The 23,501-nt window shown below is 42.2% G+C and overlaps 1 protein-coding gene across 3 annotated transcripts in view; it reads left to right on the forward strand.

Moving 5' to 3' along the window:
• Positions 1–23,501, forward strand: part of PPP1R12C (protein phosphatase 1 regulatory subunit 12C) — a 202,415-nt gene that overhangs the window by 116,347 nt on the left and 62,567 nt on the right. For 2 of the 3 annotated variants that reach the window (XM_082273822.1, XM_082273823.1), the window contains exons 10-13: positions 11,902–12,084; positions 17,921–18,015; positions 19,516–19,659; positions 21,665–21,755. In XM_082273822.1, the coding sequence (XP_082129948.1) occupies positions 11,902–12,084; positions 17,921–18,015; positions 19,516–19,659; positions 21,665–21,755 (513 nt within the window). The remainder of the gene's footprint in view (positions 1–11,901; positions 12,085–17,920; positions 18,016–19,515; positions 19,660–21,664; positions 21,756–23,501) is intronic. The other variant, XM_082273824.1, reaches the window with a different exon arrangement.

Genomic DNA, 23,501 nt, shown 5'->3' on the forward strand with positions numbered 1-23,501 from the left:
AGGTGGGTCACTTCCTTTCCTGGGCAGAGAAATTTTGTTCCATGCCTGTCCGTTTTCCAGGAATAGAGAACTGAAGGCAGACTAAGTTGCCAGCAGATGTTTCCAGGGGAATGGTCCTTGCATCCCAAGATCTTTGTATTAATTTGTCAATGATGGGGGATCCTGGACACATGTTGGCATCCAGGTTCAACAACAAGTTTGACAAATTTGTGTCCAGGACCAGGGATCTTCTTGAAGTCGAAATGGATGCCTTGGTGACTCCCTGATTTATGCCTTTCCCCCAGTTCAGCTGCCACGACTTCTGCGCAGGATTTGGGAAAAAGGGAAGTCAGTAATCCTGGTGGCTCCACCTTGGCCCAGGAGGATTTGGTACGTGCAAATTCTAAGGTTGGCAGTGGGAAGGCCATGGGTTCTCCCACTGCGTCCAGATCTTAGGGTCCGATATTTCACCCTGCTTTACAATCTCTAAATTTGACAGTTTGGCTATTGAAGCCTTGATTTTGAGGGATCGCAGTATATCTGGTCCTGCAGTTTTTATTGTGATAAATGCTAGGAAACCAGTCTCTAGGGACATTAGTCTGAAAGTCTTACATTTCTTGGTGTGAGGCCAGGTAGTGGCAATATATAATCGGAGAATTGTAGCCTTCTTGCAAGTAGGGGTAGATATGAAGCTATCCTTAGGCACTATTGAAGGTCAAATTTAAGCCTGGTCAGTCTTTTTTTCAAAGATCGATCATTTTGCATTCCTTGGTCCGAGCCTTTATTCAAGGGGTGCTACATATGCTTCCGCCAGTTAGGCCACTGTTGTGTCCTTGGTATTTAAATTTGGTGGTGACAATCAAAAAGGACAGATCCTGCACATGCTGATATACAACAAGTACAAAGAGGAGTACTTCACTAGCCCATGGCGCTGTCCATGTGTTCACCTCCTTTGTATGTTTTTTTGGTCCGTAGCAACAGCAGAGGCAGTGCACCCGTGTCTTGAATCCCCCACCTTGCAGCTCCGTACTACTTGTGGCTCCGGCTTTGGCTGAGGCTTTCCTGAGGCGCCGTAGATCACGTTGGTATAGTGTGCAGGCGCACTAGAACCGGCATCCGGTGACCAGGCAACACAGGAAGTGAAGGAGAGCGGGGATACAGTGGCGGCAGCCGCGGATGAGGAGACCGCAGAGTCACCATCTGGAGGGACGGGAGGAGCGAGTAGCTCCTGTTGGAATGCTGTAAAGCGATTGCCTTAAAGAAAAAGTGTGAGTGCAATTTCAATGTACTGTGTTATTGTCCTTTATTAAAGCTTTATTGCCCGAGGTTGCGTGTGCTTTTCTTTACAGATTTGAAATTTGGTGGTGGCAGTTCTACAGAAACAGCCTTTTGAGCCCATTTGGCATATTCATCTGGTTCTTTTGACCAGAAAGTTAGTCTTTTTGGTTTCAGCAACTTCAGCTAGAAGAGTATCAGTTAGCGGCCCTTTCTTGTAAGGAGCCATTTTTGACCTTGCATCAAGATAAGGTGATTCTATGTCCACACCCAGGATTTTTTGCCCAAGGTGGTGTCCGCTTTTTATCTGAATCAAGACATTATACGGCCTTCCTTCTTTCCAAATCCTCAAACAGCAGAGGAAAAGTTGTTACATTCTCTCGATGTAGTACGTGCATTTAAGGTCTGTTTGAAGATGTCAGCTCTGATTCGGAAGACCAACCCTTTTTGTTCATGCTGCCAGAAGGGCCCAGGAAAGGGCAGGCAGCATCTAGGTTTACAATTTCTCAGTGGATTCGCCAGGTTATTATCCAGGCATAAAGGTTTAAAGGGGAAGGTTCCACCTTTTTTCTGGTAAAGGCACATTCCCCTAGAAGTGTAGGTTCTTCTTGGGCAGTTCGCCATTAAGCTTCTATGGCTCAGATTTGCAGGGCCGCTACTTGGTTCTTTAGTGCATATGTTCACTAGATTCTATCAGGTGGATGTTCTGACCCAGGAAGATTCTGCATTTGGCCAGTGTGCTTGAGGCAGCTATATAGATCTTTTTGGCCTGATGGTGGTTTTTTCGTATTTAGTGTCGCCCCCCCCCCCCCCCCTCCCCTCAAGTGCATTGCTTTGGGACATCCCAGATAGTAAATATTATGGCTGCTCTGTGTTACGTGATGTACTATAAAGAAAATTGGATTTTTCCTACAGCTTACCTGTAAAATCCTTTTTCTTGGAGTACATCACAGGACACCCAGGTTCCCTTCCCTCTTGTCTGGGATGTTTATTGCTTGCTACAAAACCGGGGTACTTCCTGTATGGGAGGAGTTATATAGAGGGGGACTTCCTGTCTTTGGTTGCCAGTGTCAATTCACCTATTGGTGGCGTATAACCCAGATAGTAATTATTATGGCTGCTCTGTGTCCCGTGATTGTACTCCAAGAAAAGGATTTTTTTCAGGTAAGCTGTGGGGAAAATTAATTTGTGGATGTGCAAGAGCATTGTTTATGGGAAGTTTGGGTAGAGAGTGGCTTCACTTCACAGTTTTGGCCTTTAACCACGTGTAGCTGTATTCTTTGCCTTCTCGTGAAATTGCCAGATATGTTTTTTTTAACCACAAGCAAAATATTACCTCAGATGAAGAGTATGTTTGCTCAGAGCATTACTGTGGCAAAATTGTATTCATGGCAGATGATTGCACACACCACTCTTCTTTTGGTGCAGAGGATGAGCATTCTGGCACTCATGCAGTGAAAAGATCACGTTTTCTACTACACCCCCCCCTTCTCCCCTTGTCCATTTGCAAATTTATTTGTATTTTGTTCACAGAATACAAGGGCAGAAAGGGGTGGGGGGGTAATGTGATCTCCCTTACCCATATGTAATGCATTCTGAGAATAGAAGACATTTTGTGAATGGATGCTGGGAGAGTAAACTACGCAGTCCCTGCGCTATGTTGTAGCGCCGGAAGAGGAGAGCTATGTGTAATATCTGGCATGAATGAAACGGTTTGTACAGTAGCCAACAGCTCTGGACCTAGCATAAGAGGTAAATTATTTCACTTGTGGTCTTTTAAAAAAACGACTTCAGTTTCTACACAATGCAGTGGAAATAGAAAAGGGGATGTCTGGTAGATATATATGACTTGGATTAAGTCTTTCCTCAGACACATTGATAACTGAGGCCTAGTGTATTTTCTTGGACAGTGGAAGCTAAAATGTTGGAATACTGATTTTAAAAAAGCTGTTTAAGTTTCTTTGCAGCTTGTATCTTAATTTCACCTTATAACATTTCTAGTTCTAGACCGATTTTCTTCTCTTTATCCTTCCCTTTCTGTTTTAACCACTTTTCATTATTCCTCTTCCCTTCCATCTGAGGTGACTGGTTTTGTTTTTTCTTTATTGCACGTTTGCTGATGTCCTACTTTTTTTTTTTTCCTTCCATTGCCCTATTACCCCTATTTGCGCTTCCTTTTTTTTTTTTGTCTTGCGTGATTGTGCACATGCACCTGCTTGTGTCCTCCATCCCACCAGCCCCTTCTTACCTTTGTCACTCCCATCTTACCCCTTGCTGGACCAATAGGTCCCTCCATGTGGCGTCAGAGCTTGCGCAAAACCGGCATCATTCTGGTGCCCCAGAGAGGCCAAAAGGCGGCGGTGAGCATCATTTGTCTTGTTTGTAGTGTGTGTGCTTTTTGTGCTTTTTTGTTCTTTGTGCTTTTTATTATTTTTTTCTGTCATTTGCCCATTTACCTTCTTTATTTCTCCTATTCTTTTGTGAAAACTAAAACATTTCTAAGTTTCTACACCCGTTCACACAATGTGCAATGACTGGTGTTTTCCTGCACCTTATCCAGACCGGTCATCTCAAGGGCACCATCAAAAACATTTTCTGTGTGCCCCATTTTAACCGCAATCCTGGTGCCCTGTGCGGTCACATGACACTGAAATTTACCACAGAACAGTGCACGGAGAGTGAGTGCAGCTTTCTACGCTCAGTAAAGTAGAAAAATGTTTGCAATGCACTGAAACTGCACATTGTACTGCTCGGAAAAATGGACACCAGCCAGCAATTCTAAAATCTAGCATGCAGCTAGTGTGAATGAGCCATAACTCTGTGTTGCAGAAAACTCAGTTTCACAGAGGAATGTCAAAGCAATTGTACCCTGAGATTTGGCATTTTCACATTGTAGTATATTGATCCGCCATCCTTGTGAGGCTTTAATTATAAAGCAGTTAAATTGTCAGTCTTTCTAATCACTCACTGTATTAGTTATGACTTAAATGAATTTTGGAAATCTGTGCGGGTGTAGGTCTTGCGCTTGCTACCCATAAAAGAAGCTTTATCAACTAAAGAATGTGTGTTCACATAATGCAGTGAAATAAGTAATCATACTTTCTTGGTGCAGCCCAGAAATATGTGATCTGGCCAATCCGCCTATCTGTTGAATTCCATGAGAGCTGTCTGGTATGATAGCCTGTAAAACACCTTACCTTCTGACCCTTCAGTGTGCTGGCGTTGCAGTGTGATGTTAAGGTTTCATGCACAGTGTGGTCCATTTGGATGTCTTTTTTTTTTTTAAATCTTTTATAGGAGAAAAGCTGCTTAAAAGACACTGGGAAGGCCATTTTTTTTCACAAGTGTTCATAGGCATTTGGCGATAATGCATTCTATTGGCCAGAAAAAAATAATTTATTCTGGCTAGTAGAATATATCAACGTGCATAAACACGCATGTTTTTGCACTTTTTTTTTTCTGCCCAAATGCGTGCCTCTGATTGCTTAAGTGATGGGTTTTTTTCCCTGCCTCAAAATACTCCTGTCTATTAGGCTGGGTTCACATTTTAATCAGATACAGCTAACATCAGGTGGTCCGGTGCATCCCTGTTCTATGTTTCAGGGACAAATCAGGCCCAAATTCTGCCTGAATTCGGACCTGAAATGGTGCCAAAGACTCACCGGGCTCCTGTGCAATCTGCTCTGCAGCCGCCACAGATGTGTGAACCGGCTCCAATGAGAGCCTGGCACACTCTTCTGTCATGCGAAGTTAATGCATCAATTCCCCCGCATCCAATTCGCGTTAGTGTGAACCCAGCCTAAACGTTTATGCGTGCATGGACACATAGGTTAACATGGAGGGGTGTTTAGCGGCAGAAAAAAAGTCCAATGCCTGTAAAACTGGCATTAGCAAAAGTGGGGGTACCAGTGGAGAGCAAGGACCAGAACATACCTTTTTTAGCATAGGCCAACCAGCTGCCTCTTGCACACTTTCAAACATCTTATATAACCCAAGTGCTCACTCTTGGGTATTGTTGGCATGCTGCTCTCCATGAGTGGGGAAACTCCAAAACACTGAAAACCGACAAAAAAACAAGGAGCAAACGTCTATTGAATTACCTTCGACACCTTAAAAAAAAATGCTCTGATGAAGGGAGCATGTCTCCTGAAACGCTTTAGAGTTGATTTTGACATGCGATTTTACTCTTCATGTTTGAGTGTTTTTTAACCACTTGCCGACCGCCGCACGACTATCTACATCGGCGGTCGGCTGTTACAGTAACAGTGCATATGTATAGCACTGATTACTGTAGAAATGTCACTGGTAACCCCAAAAGTGGCAAAAATGTCAGTCAAGGGTCCGATCTGTCCGCCGCAATGTCACAGTACCGCAAAAAAAATCGCAGATCGCCGCCATTACGCGTTAAAAAAAACAACAAAAATGACAAAAATCTTTCCCTTTGTTAGTAAACGCGATAACTTTTGCGCAAACCAATCAAAATACGCTTTTTGCGATTTTTTATTTTTTTTTTTTTTTTACCAAACATAGGTAGCATAAAACAAATTGGCCGAAAATGTTAAAAAATTTAGATTTTTAAATTTTTTTTGGGGGGGGGGAATTTCATATAAAAAAATGAAAAATATTGCTATTTTTGCTAAATTTACGCTCTTTTTGTTTATAGCGCGTGATCAAAAAATTGCACAGGTGATCAAATACCACCAAAAGAAAGCTCTGTTTGTGGGGAAAAAAAGGACGCCAAATTCGTTTAGATACAGCGTCGCACAACCGCGCAATTGTCAAAGTCACGCAGTGCCGAATCGCAAAATACCCCCTGGTCAGGAAGGGGGTAAAATCTTCCGGGGCTTAAGTGGTTAAATAAATTGAAGGTGTCCAAGGTAATGCACTAGGCGTTTGCGACTCTTTTTGTCTGCACACTTTCAAGGCTGTTTGGTAAAACACCTGAATATGAATATCCCTTACCCCTTCCCACCTAAGGGTAAAACAAATGTTACTGCCCGAGCACAGTTTTGCAACTTTGACATATATATGTTAGTAAAACTTTACAACATAACTTAGTGTATCCAGGTGGATTATAACTTTTTTTTATTTTATTTTTTTCAGGACAAATTGAGTTTTCTTTGGTGATGGTAACCTATATCTCCCGCTCTGCTTTTTTTTTTTTTTTTTTATAATCAAGAGAACTTGCCCAAAATAGCAATATAAAATTTATATATATATATATATATATATATATATAACCATAATTTACCTACAAAGAACGAACAACCTAAAATAAATTCTCCTGCTCCTGACAATCGCAGCCATGCCACCACATATTTTGTTTGTACCCATAATAGAGCCCAGAAACAATGGTGTGCATTTTGCATTTTTTTTATCCCAACTAAAACACACTGATACTAACCTAAAAATTTTTTTTTTCCAAAAACATTCTTCCCAAAATATGCTGACCTTGACCTTTGACCACCAACCTTGACCCTAACACTTACTGGCAAAACCTTTTGATCTTGTGTTTTTTTTTTTTTTTTTTTTACACCTTTAGCTCCTGCAAAGAGAGTAAGAGACCATGTATCTTCCTCTCCATTCAGGAGAGGAAGTAAACACAGGAGCAGGCTTACAGTGACTGATCACTGTGATGGCCAGTCAGAGGTTATCACAGCGATCAGGTGACCCGGGAACTGGGGGAGTCCCGGGTCCTGATCATTGGTATGAGACTGTTGAGTCTGTGCTGAAAAATCCAGGGGTGTTTTTCTCTAGATAAAATGTTGATTCAGTTTCTTTTTCCTGAATTATGCCACTCTGCTAGGGTTCTAATAATAGTATTCGTGATAAGAATAATAGTTATAATCTTTAAAGAAGCAAAGGTGTTTTTTATTTACAAGGAAAGATGATCACTAATGCATATAAAAATCTAAAGGAATATTACAGTAATAAAAAAAAAAAAAAAAAAATCTAACTCAATTATGTTCCAAAGTTCATGCGTTATGACTGGACTCCAAGAATGAGCAAGAAAAGTGGCCTACCTTCGCATTTTGAACGCACAAACACACCATCCACATCTACTCCCCTGATTTGCTTAAGTTTCCTCTGTCCAATCTGCAATTTTTTTTGGATTCTACTGTGATTGATATCCCCCAACAGATAGCGTTGGGGGATGTCAATCACAGTAGAATCCAAAGCAACATACCCCCAGAAACCACTGCAGAACACTGTGCAAGAATTTTCCCAGGAGATGGGTCTCCGCTCTTGTTTCTCAGCTTTTAAAGTTGTGTTCTGCTGTATCCACAGATGTCTTCACAGATGTCTAAATTGTACAAATTTGAATTGCTTACAATTTACCCTAAATGTGTGACTGCTGTGATCAGGAACTTTATGGGTTGGAACAGTGCAACCATCTGCGCATTTACACACTACCTTCCCAGCAATATTTTCAATTTTCAAAAACGCACTGGGGTGCATTTCTAAATTGCGGCCAACAGCTCCCCCTACTTCAGTGGCGAAAGTTCTTTCTGGAGCGTTACCCGTACCATGGAATTGTAAGTAGAGTCCCCCCTCTCCCCTTTTTGGTGGTTTTCTTTGGGGTGGAAGGTGGGTAACCTCCTGGGACTGGCGTACCTGCCTGCAGTTCCCTCCTCCCATCCTTAAATCCCTCACTGAGCTGGGCTTCCCCCACTCCCCCCCCCTTTCTGGACATAGTCTGGTGGGGGTCCCAGGGCAGAGAATGCAGCAGAGACCCCTGAGGTTTACCCCACTATCCCAGCTTTTCCTACTATCCGCCCCCACCAGGTTCTGGGATAGTGTTTCCTGCCCTGGTAGTCTGGAGGGGTCCCAGTTTAGCAGACAAGACAGACTTCTTCAGCATGAAGGTCTGCCCCCACCCATTATTTGGGGGGGGGGGTTGTCTTCGCTGGTTTCCGGCTCCCGTGGACTTCTTTGTGCATCAAGGAAATCCACAAAATGTTTATTTTGAGGGTACCCAGAAAGGGGGACAAAGCTTGTCCTTTTCAGGTTTGGGTCCTGAGTTTCCTTTGTGCGGATTTAATTCCTGCAAAGGTTCAGATGATGTCTGGCTTACCTAAGGTCCCCCCCCCCCTCTAGCCCTGTCCAGGGAATTGATTTACCTAGGTCTGATTCTATTTCTGACCTGGGTGGTCCTTCCTCTAAACAAACTTCAGGGACCACAGGCCGTGATTCACCGGCTGCTGTCACAAGTTCGTGATGAGGTCACGGGGGCCTCTGACAGACACCGCAGGCGTCCAAGGGCCACGGTAAGGCCAGTATCATCCTCGGCTAAGACTTCTTCCACAGTTCCTGTGAGTAATCAAGAGCGAGGATCTTCCAAACATCCTGGTGGGTGTAAATGTCCCTTGGGGCTTCCTCTCAGAGAAGACCACTTGTCCCAAGGGCTGATCTACCATCCTGCTTTTACAGTTGCTGTTTTTTATGGCTTGGCTATTGAAAGCCAGCTACTGAGGGATAGAGGTCTGTCTGGATCAGTGATTCCTACTATGGTGAAGGCAAGGAAGTCTTTCAGCGAGCGGCTGTTCCCTCTTGAGGGGTGTGTTTTTTTTTTTTTTTGTTTTTTTTTTTTTTTGTTTTTTTTTTTTTTAAACCTTTTTCTCCTGTGACCCGGTTAAGGCTCCTATGACCCGGTTAAGGCTCCTTTTCGTCCTGGTTATGTTTAGCCTTGGGTTATTTTTCCCCACCCCTCGTTTCCTTTTGGCACTGCTTTTGGATGTCCCACTAGATATGTTTTTTGGAGCGCTGTGTCTGTTGATGAAAGAGAGAAAATTAGTTTTTGGTTTTTTTTTTTTTTGTACTAAAATCCATTTCTCGGAGTTCGACGGACAGAGCACCCACCCCTCTATGGAGTTCTGATACTTCTAATACTGCTTGCTACTAAACTGATTACCTAGAGCAGAGAGGGGGTTGTATACCAGCTGAGGACGGCCCATGGGCATAGCCAGGTTTTTTTGTTCTGCCTAGTCCTACTCCTGGAGGAGGCAATATAACCCACTAGTTATGATTTATAGAGCGCTGTGTCCATCGAACTCGGAGAAATGGATTTTACGGTAAGTACAAAAATCCAATTTTTCCTCTGCCTAGTCAGGAGTAAGGACCTAGTTCCTTGCTGGTATCTCCTGGTCCTGGCAATTTTTTCCCTGTTAATGGATTTTTTCCTATCTTTATTTTTTTTCCTGTGAGAATTTACTATTGCTGACTGGGCGACGGACTTGATAATCTAGATCCAGAGGGTCCCCCCCCTCCTCCAACGGGGGTTGAGAAGTGCCCGGCCTTGAGTACCATCAAGGGCCAGGTTTCGGCCTTGGTGGTTTTCTTTCAACATCCATAGGCTACACATTCCTTGTTGCGTAGCTTTTATCCAGGGAGCTTGACATTTGTCCTGCAGTTCAGTCCTAGCTGGCGGCCTTTTCTTGTCATTCACCTTAACCTGTGGGTTTACTGAGCTAAGATGATACTTCTCCCTGTCCGTTGTTCCTTCCAAAGGTCGTCTCTGATTTCCATTTGAATGAAGACATTGTGTTGCCTTCCCTATGTCCCAGGCCTAAACCACCTAAGGACATTGCTCTGCATTCCCTGGAAGTGATTCAGGCAGTCAGGGTGTTCCTTGCAGCTACGGAGTCTTTTAGGAAGTCGGACTGGTACTCACGGTTGGACCTCAAAAGGGGTTGGCCGCTTCTGCTGCGACAATTTCCGGATGAATTTGACAGTGAGTCAGGCCTATTCCATTAGGGGTCAGGTTCCTCCTTTCCCTGTTAAGGCACACTCTACTAGGGCGCTTAGTGCCTCCTTGACCTTCCGTTAAGTGATGCAGGTTTGCAAGGCGGCCATCTTGTCTGTGCACACTTTTACAAAGTTTTTATAAAGTAGATGTGTTGGCCCACCTCTGTAGAGTTGGCTTTCTCCTTACACTGATTGTAACAAAACGGAGTGCCTATAGCGGAGTTTGAGTGCATACCCCCTGGGACTGCCCATAGGTGTAGTCAAGCTTTTTCTTGCCTTATGTCCTACTCATGTAGAGGGCAGTATAACCCAATGGCTAAGAATCAGGAGTCTGTCAATGAAAATCAGAGAAATGGATTTTACAGAAAGTCAAAAATCAATTTTTCGGACAAGAGACAAGGGGGTGTCAAAGGGTCTGCTGTGTATTTTGGGGGAGCCTTTAAAGGGGTCAGTTTGCTGTTTTTACCCTTGTAGATGTCACACTTGCTATAGCACTCCTAGAGCAAGAATGAAAAAATAAATATGTACCAGCACATACCCCCCATCTTTCTGGAACTGTACTAGGCCACATGCCCTCATTGTAAACCAACCGTTGCTCACAATGCCTACTGACTCGGGGAGTGGGGGGAACCTAGCTGACCCAAATGACCCAGTGTACACGACTGATCCTGATGGCACCACTAGTCTGACGGCTCCTGAGCTGTCATCGGCTTTATAAAGGAAGGGGTGAGGATAGGGGGGTTATCGTTGCCCAAATATGGCCATGACCTAGTTTAGGCAATGATGTAATACCACCAGTCGGCATCTATTTGCTTACTTGTTTAGGGATTACCAGCCATGTAAGTGAATCGCCTGTGTGACATCGGTAGTTAAGCACGTACGATTTGCAAGCACCAACTGCTTCCTTTGCAGCCATTGACAGCTGAAATCTGTCACACTAGTCCATGCCAAACGCTATAAAAAGAACAAGCAACACAAGTAGACAGCTAGTTGTGCCGATGTGCTAATGTAGAACACGGGAAATGCTGATAGGAGGAGAGGGCAGTCACTGTGCAGTTACAGGATAGGGGAGGGACAACACCTATACCCTTTTTTTCAAACTGTAGCAGCAAAAAATAAGTTCACTTGCCCTACTAGAAAAGACTACTCTGTGTGATAGGGCTGAGTAAAACTCCTATATGGATGGTCATGAGAACAAACCTTTTGCCGGCGTTTGTTTTTAGCATCATGTTCAGCTTTAGGTACTATTCATGACTCCCTAATATTGCAGATTGGGGACTGGGGGGGTCCTTTGTGCCTCAGTACCTCAGAATATGAAAACTAATGGGGTGACAAAGTGATTTCTTTGTTGGACATGAGTTAGAATGCCGGCTAAATGATACCAGCTGTTGAGTGCCACAGAGATCAGCAACGCAAAAGTGTATGCGGAAGTTGGATTCCAACCCAACAATGGTAACGCTTATTAAACTAACTCCAACCGAAAAATAGGCAGTTTACTACATGTCTTATAAATGATATGCAATATTCCTAGTCTTTTACCTTACAAAATGAGCAGTTATTTTCTATATAATATGATTGTTTTATGAAATACACACTCCAGTATATTATATGCACAGTCCCCACACACAAAAGGATTGATAACGTGTGCATTTTATCTTATTTTTTTTATGTCTCACCCCAATTTCTCACAACATTTATTATGTTCACTCATTGTTCCGCTGAAATAAGTGACTGCATTGATTCATCGTCATTTTTTTTTTTTTTTTTTTTCTTTTTTTAACTCTGCTTTATTTTTTGATGGCATACTAGGTGTGCTTGTTTTCTTAACTGTTAAGCAGTCATGATTTTTTTCCCCCCTACAACTTGAAAAATCCCCCAAACTTCGTTCTTCCATGTCTATAGTTCACTGGGGCATCAAGCAGCTTCACAGAAAAATGCCAGCTTTCCCTTTCCAACTTGAGGGCAGGCTTACGCAAAACTGGCAGCTTCGGGGCTCTGCAAGATGCCAAAGTAGAGGACAGTAGTGCCAAAGAACCTGGGATCAAACGCTCTGCTTCCAGTCCCCGCCTGGACACCCAAGAAAGGGTGAGCAGTTCTTTCCTTTTTAACCCTGTTCAAAAAACTAAGAGTTTGGTGATTGAGGTTGGGCTTTCAGTTGTGTTTTTTTTTTTTTTTTCTTTTTTTAATAGCTGGCATGTCACTAGTCAAATCCCTTAATCTATACATGGCATAACATTGTGCACTATAATAGAGTACATCTTCCAACTATTTAAAAAAAAAACTTCTTCTATAGTCTGTTAATGAGCAGTTAAAATGCAGGTTTGTGTGAAACCACAAAGCTCCCAGAGTACATAATCTATCAACTTGGTGAATAAACCTATACCTGCCTCCAAGTGCAATGTTCCCTAGTTAATTGCCTTCTTTGGCTACTTTTACTGCTGTCTGTCAACGTCCGTTGCAGTTCTGGCCTTTGGTTAGGTCAAAAGCATTTATTTGACGTTGGATTTTACACTTCTTCTTGGGACTCATTCACAAACTGCACATAACTGCGTGTTTTTGACTAAATGTTTACACGCATTTGAAGCGCGTTTGAAAGGCGCTTGACGCGTGCTTGAGTGCATTTTGGGCTGCGTTTGCAGTGCATTTTTCTATACTTTTTTTGGGCTTTGCTTTCTTGGCTTAAAGGGGCGCAGCGCATTTGATGGACTTTTTTTTTTTTTCTTACCCTGCAAGGTAATGTTATAATGTGCTAGTATGCTTGCCACATACTAGCACATTGTGTAAAACTTGCCTTAAAACGAAATGCCAGTGCTGCAGGGGCTCCCATCTTCACCCGTCTTGCTTCCGGGTTCACGGACTCCGGAGCTGTGACTGGCCAGGAGCTGCTGATTATGGCACAGGGCTCTAAAGGAATGGCATGGGTGGGTGAGGTGACTGGCTGCATGTAATGTAAATATCTCCTAAACGGTGCCCATTTTACAAGATATTTATACTACCTATAGGTAAGCCTTAAGATAGGCTTACCTATAGGTAAAAGTTACTGATCGAACTTTGCTTCCACTTAAGTTTAAGGTTGTTGCGCTCTCGACCCCAGTGATCGTTGGAGTGATTCTTCGATACTCAGAACTCCCCAGAAGACAGCCCTGTTATCAGAAATCCTCTAAAGGCATAACAAAAATGTTAAGTTGTGCTGTGCAATAGAAAATCCCTTAAATATATAACTAAAGGCAAAACTTTAAAGTTTTAGATAGTAGAGTGGGATTAAAACCTGTCAGGTTGTTGTCTGTGTCCACTCTAGGGAGATATGCCCTCTCGGTTTGTCTGGTTTACTGTTAAAGTTGGGGATTTTATTTTCCTTTTTACTCAAATTTTGAGTTGTCACCAGAGCATATACAGGTCCTTTTCAAAAAATTAGCATATTGTGATAAAGTTCATTATTTTCTGTAATGTACTGATAAACATTAGACTTTCATATATTTTAGATTCAATACACACAACTGAACTAGTGCAAGACTTTTATTGTTTTAATATTGATGATTTTGGCATACAGCTCATGAAAACCCAAAATTCTTATTTAAAAAAATTAGCATATTTCATCCGACCAATAAAAGAAAAGTGTTTTTAATGCAAAAAAAGTCAACCTTCAAATAATGATGTTCAGTTATGCACTCAATACTTGGTCGGGAATCCTTTTGCAGAAATGACTGCTTCAATGCGGCGTGGCATGGAGGCAATTAGCCTTTGGCACTGCTGAGGTGTTATGGAGGCCCAGGATGCTTCGATAGCAGCCTTGAGCTCATCCAGAGTGTTGGGTCTTGCGTCTTTCAACTTTCTCTTCACAACATCCCACAGATTCTCTATGGGGTTCAGGTCAGGAGAGTTGGCAGGCCAATTGAGCACAGTAATACCATGGTCAGTAAACCATTTACCAGTGGTTTTGGCACTGTGAGCAGGTGCCAGGTCGTGCTGAAAAATGAAATCTTCATCTCCATAAAGCTTTTCAGCAGATGGAAGCATGAAGTGCTCCCAAATCTCCTGATAGCTAGCTGCATTAACCCTGCCCTTGATAAAACACAGTGGACCAACACCAGCAGCTGACATGGCACCCCAGACCATCACTGACTGTGGGTACTTGACACTGGACTTCAGGCATTTTGGCATTTCCCTCTCCCCAGTCTTCCTCCAGACTCTGGCACCTTGATTTCCGAATGACATGCAAAATTTGCGTTGATCCGAAAAAAGTACTTTGGACCACTGAGCAACAGTCCAGTGCTGCTTCTCTGTAGCCCAGGTCAGGCGCTTCTGCCGCTGTTTCTGGTTCAAAAGTGGCTTGACCTGGGGAATGCGGCACCTGTAGCCCATTTTCTACACACGCCTGTACAAGGTGGCTCTAGATGTTTCTACTCCAGACTCAGTCCACTGCTTCCGCAGGTCCCCCAAGGTCTGGAATTTTTCCTTCTCCACAATCTTCCTCAGGGTCCGGTCACCTCTTCTCGTTGTGCAGCGGTTTCTGCCACACTTTTTCCTTCCCACAGACTTCCCACTGAGGTGCCTTGATACAGCACTCTGGGAACAGCCTATTAGTTCAGAAATTTCTTTGTGTCTTACCCTCTTGCTTGAGGGTGTCAATGATGGCCTTCTTGACAGCAGTCAGGTCGGCAGTCTTACCCATGATTGCGGTTTTGAGTAATGAACCAGGCTGGGAGTTTTTAAAAGCCTCAGGAATCTTTTGCAGGTGTTTAGAGTTAATTGGTGGATTCAGATGATTAGGTTAATAGCTCGTTTAGAAAACCTTTTCATGATATGCTAATTTTTTGAGATAGGAATTTTGGGTTTTCATGAGCTGTATGCCAAAATCATCAATATTAAAACAATAAAAGGCTTGCACTACTTCAGTTGTGTGTAATGAATCTAAAATATATGAAAGTCTAATGTTTATCAGTACATTACAGAAAATAATGAACTTTATCAAAATATGCTAATTTTTTTAAAAGGACCTGTATAGATGTAACCTCTTCCAATGAGGCCACTAGTTCTAATGACCCTGGTGACACAGTGATTCCCTCACTTTGGAGGTATTTCTTCTCTCTTCCTGTTTTGGCTGTGACAGGAAGGGAAATCTCCCCAATGGAGCAGAGATTGCAAAACACCCTCCATTGCTCTTTCCTAAATGGGGAGTAAAAGTTTTTTTGCCTTTAGTTCCATGTTTATGTGACTTTAAATACAGTACTTAAAAGATTTTGGTCTTTCAACCAGTAAACTGAAACCGCTTACAATTTTTAGTTTGTCAAAATGTAATTTTATCGTTATATGCTATTGGCGAATAAAGAACACATGATGTACACTAGCACGGTGTGCCCATTTCCCAAATGGATTATTCAGAATAGTGAATTTTATTCAAATATGTCAGTGGTTATATAGTTTACTTAATGCTTTGGAATATGTTTCAACCCTCTTGATTACAGTATATAAGCTTCAATAATATGGCCATATTGGCACACAGCTTATCAAACATGTCTGCATGCAGAAGCTTTTGTGTTGCATTGTCTTTCCCCATGTTGTTAAAGCATCCCTTTCAAAACTCCATATTCTTGTGTATGACTTGATCCCATCTTCATGTAGCCCTTTGCATGTTGTTGATGCAAAGTGTGACCTCTGCTTATAACTGCCTCTATATTCATATAGACTGACTGTTGCTATGTTGTATACTTAACTATGAACTGAGAAACTGAGCAATTCATGGTGCAATTGTCATCCTCTCCTGTGTTCACCATGTGATTGTGCAAATGAAGCTAACATTATCCCAGTCACCATCTTGCTGGCATATAAGGAAACTTCCCACATATGTCATACTTGTATCATGTAGTATTTGTGAGCCCCCATTCACAGTCATTGTGTGAGACTGACTTGAGTGATATCTGTCTGTCTGCTGTGACTCCATGTTTATTCTCTGATTGCCTTTCCACTGACAGGGAGTCTGCTTTGACTGTATGTGTCCACTCCATTGGCTGCCCTGTTGTCAGGATACATTTAGCAGCAGCTGCAGCCACTGATCAAGAAAAATTCTGAAACACCCCTGTTCAACAAGTTAATCAATCCACTTCTGGTTGGCAGGGGTTGGCTATACATGGATTGAAATTTGCCAGATCACTGTTGAACCAGCTAAATTTTGATCTATTTATGGCTTGGCAATACACTGTTTGCTAGTTTTTTTGTCCAACCCACTAGCTGAAAAAAAAGCTGATTCCTCCACCCACACAAAAAAGGTGGATAGACGAATTCTCCTTGCCAGTACTTTAAGAATACAAAGTCACACTCACTAATGACAGAATACACTGATCAGCCGGCTTCAGCCGCTGATCAAGGAACAAAAATTTCAGCATGTTCAACAGATGTTATAACCTTGTATTCTCTCGAGCGAGACTGCCACACACTGAAATTCATCTGGTACTGGCTGAACCGACCGACCGATCAGTGTATGGGCAACTTAAGGCTCTAAAGTTATATGGGCATGTTAATCCTCCAGTGCATTTCACGAGAAACACACACACATATATATATATATATATATATATATATATATATATATATATATATATATATATATATATATATATATATATTACACACTACTTTGCAACAGTCTTAGGCGTGCTTGAAAAACATGCTGTAAATTAGGAATGCTTTCAAAAATAGAAGTGTTTATAGTATTTTTGGCAATTAACAAAATTAAATGTAAATAAGAGAAAATCAAATCAATATTTTGTGTGACCACCCTTTCTGTCTTCAAACTAGAATCAATTCTTCTAGATGCACTTGCACATAAATTTTAAACAAACTCGGCCCGTAGATTGTTCCAAACATCTTGAAGAACTAACCACAAATCTTCTGTGGATGTAGGCTGCCTCAAATCCTTCTGTCTCTTCATGTAATCCCAGACAGACTCTGTTGGGTAGCCAAACCATCACTTCTAGGAGTCCTTGCTCTTCTTTACACTAAAAGTTCTTAATGACATTGGCTGTTGGTTTGGGGTTGTTGTCCTGCTACAGAATAAATGTGGTGCCAGTCGCACACCACCTTGATGGTATGGCATAATGGACAAGTATTTTGCTCCTATTTCTCAGCATTGAGGACACCATTGATCCTGACCAAATCTCTAACTCCATTTGCAGAAATGCAGCGCCAAAATTGCTCCTCCACCATGCTTCACTGTTGCTTGCAGACACTTATTGTACCGCTTTCCAGTCCTTCGCCAACAAACTGCCTCCTTTTACAGCCAAATGTTTCAATTTTTGACTCCCCTGGTCCAGAGCACATGCTGCTAGTTTTCTGCACTCCAGTTCCTATGTTTTCATGCATAGTTGAATCCCTTAGCCTGGTTTTTATGCCCTGTGTTAAGTGGCTTATCCAGCAAATACTTGCTCCCACTTCCTCATTCCATGCCTAGGCTAAGATGACGTCCCCTTGTTCTGCCCCAACCACCCCTGGCCTGCAGCTTTCAAGGCTTCCTGTGTCCTTCAGTCTGGTGCATGCATGCAAGGTAGTGCTCATAATGCACCCACCCACTACACAGTGGGTGTTGATAACTGAGCATTGCCACTGCTCAACAGTTGACATGCCCACAAATCAGGCTTGGATGATGGTAGGACCATAGAAGCAGGAGGACAGTGATTAAAAGGAGTTTTCGTTGTAAAACACTAGCAGACCATTGCAGACACTAAGGTGGGTTATTGTACCATAGTTTTTTCACCGTATTGAAAGTAATAAATGGATATAAATCTGTATTGTTGTGGCATGCTTGTTAGAGTGCTTTTTTCCCGGCTGAGGGCTAATTCGGCCTGTTGTGCGCCTTTTTCTGCTTATTACATTATACAGGTTATCTTAGTTTATTTTTATTTTTTTTTCCTTCTATCTTTCATAGAACAAAGAGCCATGTCTGGCTCGTATTCCGCCAACTCCAGCCAGAAGGATTTTTAGCCTTCAAGACTCAGATTCTTTATCAGATGCTAAGGAGGGGTAAGTAATTGTACTTATTAGTCCACCTAGACATTACACAATTCTTTCTTGAACCCCACTCCTTTTTAACCCTTTATAGTCTTATACCCCCACAATCTGGTTTGTCACTGATTTTTTTTGCTTGGAAATGCTTTTGGAAACATACCCTTTTCACTCACTAAAATTACTTCTTTACACTTCAGCGCTCTATGCTGATATAAGTTAGTACCAGCCACAACCTATTAGCACGTTGTCCTCACAGCACCCGCATTTTATATTTGAATTGGAGAACTGGATGTCATCCTTTGTTTGCATACCTAATCACCTCTATGCAGAGATTATCTGCACGGAAGATGCTTGAGGTGATTGTAGCCGTATTAGTGCATTTGCAACAAAAACAGAGTATTGTTCGTGATACTAAAGAAGTATCATAGACAGTGCTCATTTTTTTATGCACTGAAGACCAACCCTTTATTTAAAAAAAATAAAAAAAATTATAATGCTGTGAATACCTGATTTAAGTGTGCTGCTTCAATCACGTGACCGGCCTTTCACTGTCTGACAGCTGCAGGGGGTGGGGCGGAGATTTCTCTGCTGACGTCACTCGGGAGGAGGGGAGAGAGCGAGCCGACCGGTCACGTGATCGCAGAGCAGCATACACATAAGGGAACAGGTTGTAAAAAAAAAAAAAATAAAAAATTTGTGTGTGTATATATATATATATATATGTATATGTATATGTATATATATATATATATATATATATATATATATATATATATATATATGTGTGTATATATATATATATGTGTGTGTATATATATATATGTATATATATATATGTGTGTATATATATATATATATATATAATGTATATGTGTGTATATATATATATGTATATGTGTATATATATATATATATGTATATATATATATAGTGGTATCATTTTTCATAGGGTAACAAACGCTTTAAGGCTGAATGCTGTGACCTAAACAGGGATTACTGGGTAGAAAGTTTGCCCCCACAACTGCATCTTTGTTCTCCAAGATCTATATAACTGCAAAAGTTATCAGCTATAATTCACTATTTGTTTCTCGTTTTGTGATCTGTTTTTTGGTCTGTTAAACACCCACACCACTTGTCACCAGTTGCGCTTTAGTTCTGTGTATGCTGTAGATCAGGGATCCTCAAACGACGGCCCTCCAGCTTTTGCGGAACTACACATCCCACGAGGCATTGTAAAACTCTGACATTCACAGACCTGACTGAACATGATGGGAATTGTAGTTCCTGAACAACTGGAGGGCCATAGTTTGAAGACCCCTGCTGTAGATCATATTGATAAACTCAATATGATTTTTCTTCAACCTGTAGATCATGTTGGTAAGCTCAAAATGACTTTTCTTCAACCACTAGAATAATAACCTATGAATATTAAAAGTGGTTTGTGAAGCCTCAAACCTGAGGTATGATTAATGGTACATAAAGAAAAACCAATGTCTCCTTCGGTCAACTTAATAGAGACACAGAATGTGGGCTGCAAATGAAACTTGACATGGTTCCTACCACACAATTGCACACAAATGCCTTGACCAGCATGACTGCCACCACCTCCACATCGTCCTCCAGCACAAGCTCCACTGTTGACCCCAAAGACATACGAAGGTAGGACACTTTTTTTTTACCTGCAAGTCAACCTACTGCTTGAACCTTTCTGCTGACTTTATTTTCTGGGCATGTGTTCTGCTGTCCTCCACATATACACCAGTTCAGTGTTAAATTTTCAGAAGACATTTTAAGTTTTATTGTCAAATTTCATTTGGGTTTTGACAGGGTACAACTCTAGTATAGTGTGACAAAATAAAGCATGTTATGTGCTCCTTTTGTCAACTTTATAAAGTGCCTGAATTTATGGATACTCTTGGGTAAGTGCAGGTTTAAAAAAGTGTAGTGGTGTGACCTATTCAGTACACACAAATAACTTGAAGCTGAAACCCAGGCAAAAAACAAAATACACTATTGAAATGCATATATGCGATTTGTTTTACCTGCCCAAAGAATTTGTATTTCTCTCTGTCCAGCTTGGAGATTTACATAGCTCTCAGCTGGTATTATGCAATGCCCTGTACAGCGGAGCTCAAACTGGGAGAGTGAGATACCTCACTACAAGCCAGTCAGTTGTGCTATAGTGCAGTGGTCCTCAACCCTGGTCCTCAGGGCCCACTAACAGGCCAGGTTTGCAAGATAACTGAAATACATCACAGGTGATATCATTTGCTGCTCAGTGATTGCTGTACTCTAGTCCGCATCTCCCCAAGGTAATACTTAAAATCTGGCCTGTTAGTTGGCCCTGAGGACTGGAGTTGAGGACCACTGCTATAGTGCACCATGTGCCCAACAAGTAAATCTGATAGGAAATGGGAGTAAAGTAAGAGACAGGGTTATCAATATGCTTTTTTTTTCTGTCCCATCACAGGTCAGGGTAGGTACGATACCTCTAAGGGCCCTTTCACATGGCTGTTGAGTCTGGATGAGTTTCAGTTTTTCAGATCAATCCAGACTGAACCACAATGTATGATTACGGGCAGGTGGATGTTAATGAATGATCATCCTTTTACATCCTGCCTACGTCCGGGTTTGTTTAGGTCCATGGTATTTTATTTTTTTTTTTTTTGAACGAGACTGCTTCTGTTTAGAAGGATGTAAACGGATGCCATGACTGTTTTCAGGCAAGGAACTTTTTTGTTAACTCTTGTCAGCTATCTTTGCTTTGTGCATCAAAAAAAAGATCAAAAACTGATGTAAAATGAACGGTAAACTGAACTGCAAACCTGAAGTAAATTGAACTGAACACATCAGCAAAAAACATGACTGAACTGATTATTTGAAAAGGAGAACCATAGTGTTAAAGTAGTTAAGTCAATTCTGAAAAAATTAAGCCAGCAGCTTCAAAAACTGTAGCTGCTAACTTTAAATAAACACACTCCCCTGTCCAAGGATCAAGTGCCGCATTCACCCTGGGCGATTCTTCACCGGTCTTTGGGTCCTCGGCACTGGCGTGTATACTGTGGGCAGCTGACTGTGATACTTGTGGCTTCACAGCTGGCTTCCCTCTGTGCATTATGAATGCTCTCGTAGCCTTCTAGGACATGCAATGTGTCCCAGGAGGCTGCAAGCAGGAAGAGAAGAACTTGTGCTTGGATTGTTTAGACCCGTAAAAACTTTGTCCTCATTAATACAAGTTCTTTGTCCAGTAAAACTGCTTTTAAGTAAATATTTCTTCTGTGTTTTTTACCTCTTATGCTGGCCATACACGTATAGATTTTCATATGGAAGTTTTTGTTTTTAAGAAAATTCATTTGATTTTCTAATCGTTAGTGCGGTGATGGGAAAGTTCGAAGGGGCAGGAAGGAAAACTTTTTTCTTGGTCAACGAAATTTCAGGCAGTATGTGGTTATCGCTCATAAATGACATCCATTTTAAAATTGAATGTTTAAAGCAAAAGACAATTTTCGAACAACATTTGTCCATTCATCGAATGTTCAAAGAATTTTCTTACGATTGTTCTACGAACATTCGCGGCCAAAAAACTATACGTGTATGGTCAGCATTAGCCTGGAGTTTAGTCATCTGCTTTAACATCACAATTATTAAATGTTTGAAACTTCAGGTCTTACCAAACACCGGTCCGGGATGAAGAATCGGAGTCTCAGAGAAAAGCACGGTCTCGACTTATGAGGCAGTCAAGGCGATCTACTCAGGTAAAAGACTTTTGTACTGTAGGAAAAAAAAAAAAAAAGACGAGGATAATCTTGGATGATTGGGTTATACTCTTCTCCCTTCAGGTGATTGGAAACTGGCACAACTAAATGGACCTCCATAAAATCCCACCCTTTCCCAGCTTTCCCACCGTTAGTGTTGAGTAATGGAAGTTCCCTGTTGAGGGAAATGACTGGCTTCTACTGAAAGATTCCTACTCCCAAGTACTGAGCTGTGCACCACCCACCCAGGCTAATGGCACAGATTCTGGATCAGTACCTTGGGCACACCAGTGGAACCATACCCAGACCCTGCTGCAGAGAAAAGACTCAGACCAGCTTGTAACTTCAGACATTGGACTCCTCCATAGCCCAAGTAGCACCCATGACGATTTTCTTTTATTGGGACCATGGGCGGTTTTCACCACAACAGAGTCTTTGTTTTGAACCCATGCAGCTGGAGTGGGCTTGGGTGCCATTTTAGACTCCGGCTTCTGGGCTCCCTGCATTGTGCAGCACAGGCTTAGCGTCATTGTTGGACACCAGGAGCGTGATGGTATTTTAAAAATAGCGGTTAACCCTGTCCTCCACAGTGTACCATAAGTAACCTGTCCACCCCCCCCCCCCCCTTCTGCATGAGGGTTCACATGGGGCGTGACTTCCATGTACTCTTTCAGCATGTGGGTCCCCTTTGGACGTTATCCTAGTTAGCCAGGGGTCCATCCCATCCTCCGTTTCTTCCCCAAGCTCCGAAGTCCAACCCCCATTGCCACCCACAGTGGCAAGTGGAAGTGCAGTGGAATCTCAGCCTGGTCCTTTCGGTCCTCCAGGTGCCTACCTTTTGGGCCTATACCCTTGGATATACCCTATACCTTTTGGCCAATTTTACCAGTATGGTAGTTTTCCTGGTCATACACTGCTCAAAATAATTAAAGGAACTCTTTTTAATTAGAGTATAGCATGAAGTCAAACTCCTGGGATATTGATCTGGTCAGTTAAGTAGCAGAGAGGGTCGTTAATCAGTTACAGATGTTTCAGTGTAAATTAAATTAACAGGTGCACTAGATTGGCAACAATGAGACAACCCCCAAACTGGAATGGTTTTACAGGTAGAGGCCACTGACTTTTTTTTTTTTTCCCCCCTACTCATATTTTCTGACTGTTTTTCACTAGTTTTGCATTTGGTTAGGGTCAGTGTCACTATATGTAGCATGAGGTAATAACCCTTTAGAGGTTGCACAGGCAGTCCAACTCCTCCAGGTTGGCACATCAATAGGTGCCATTGCCAGAAGGTCTGTTGTGTCTCCCAGCACAGTCTCAAGGGCATGGATGAGATTCCAGGAGAGAGGCAGTTATTCTAGGAGAGCTGGATAGGGCTGTAGAAGGTCCTTAACCCATCAGCAGGACAGGTATCTGCTCCTTTGTGCAAGGAGGAACAGGATGAGCACTGCCAGAGCCCTAAAAAATGACCTCAGCAAGGCCACTAGTGTGAATTTTTCTAAACACACTTCATGGGGATGGCCTGAGGGCCCAATATCATCTAGTGCGCCCTGTGTTCACTGCCCGGCACCGTGGAGCTCAATATTGGCTTTTGCCATTGAACACCAGAATTGGCAGGTTCACTACTGGCACCATGTGCTTTTCAGATGAGAGCAGCTTCACCCTGGGCACATGGGACAGACATGAAAGGGTCTGGAGAACCTGTGAAGAACGTTATGCTGTCTGTAATATTGTTCAGCATGACAGGTT

This window comes from Pelophylax lessonae, assembly GCF_965119305.1.
Source record: "Pelophylax lessonae genome assembly, chromosome: 12".
Lineage (NCBI taxonomy): Eukaryota > Metazoa > Chordata > Amphibia > Anura > Ranidae > Pelophylax > Pelophylax lessonae.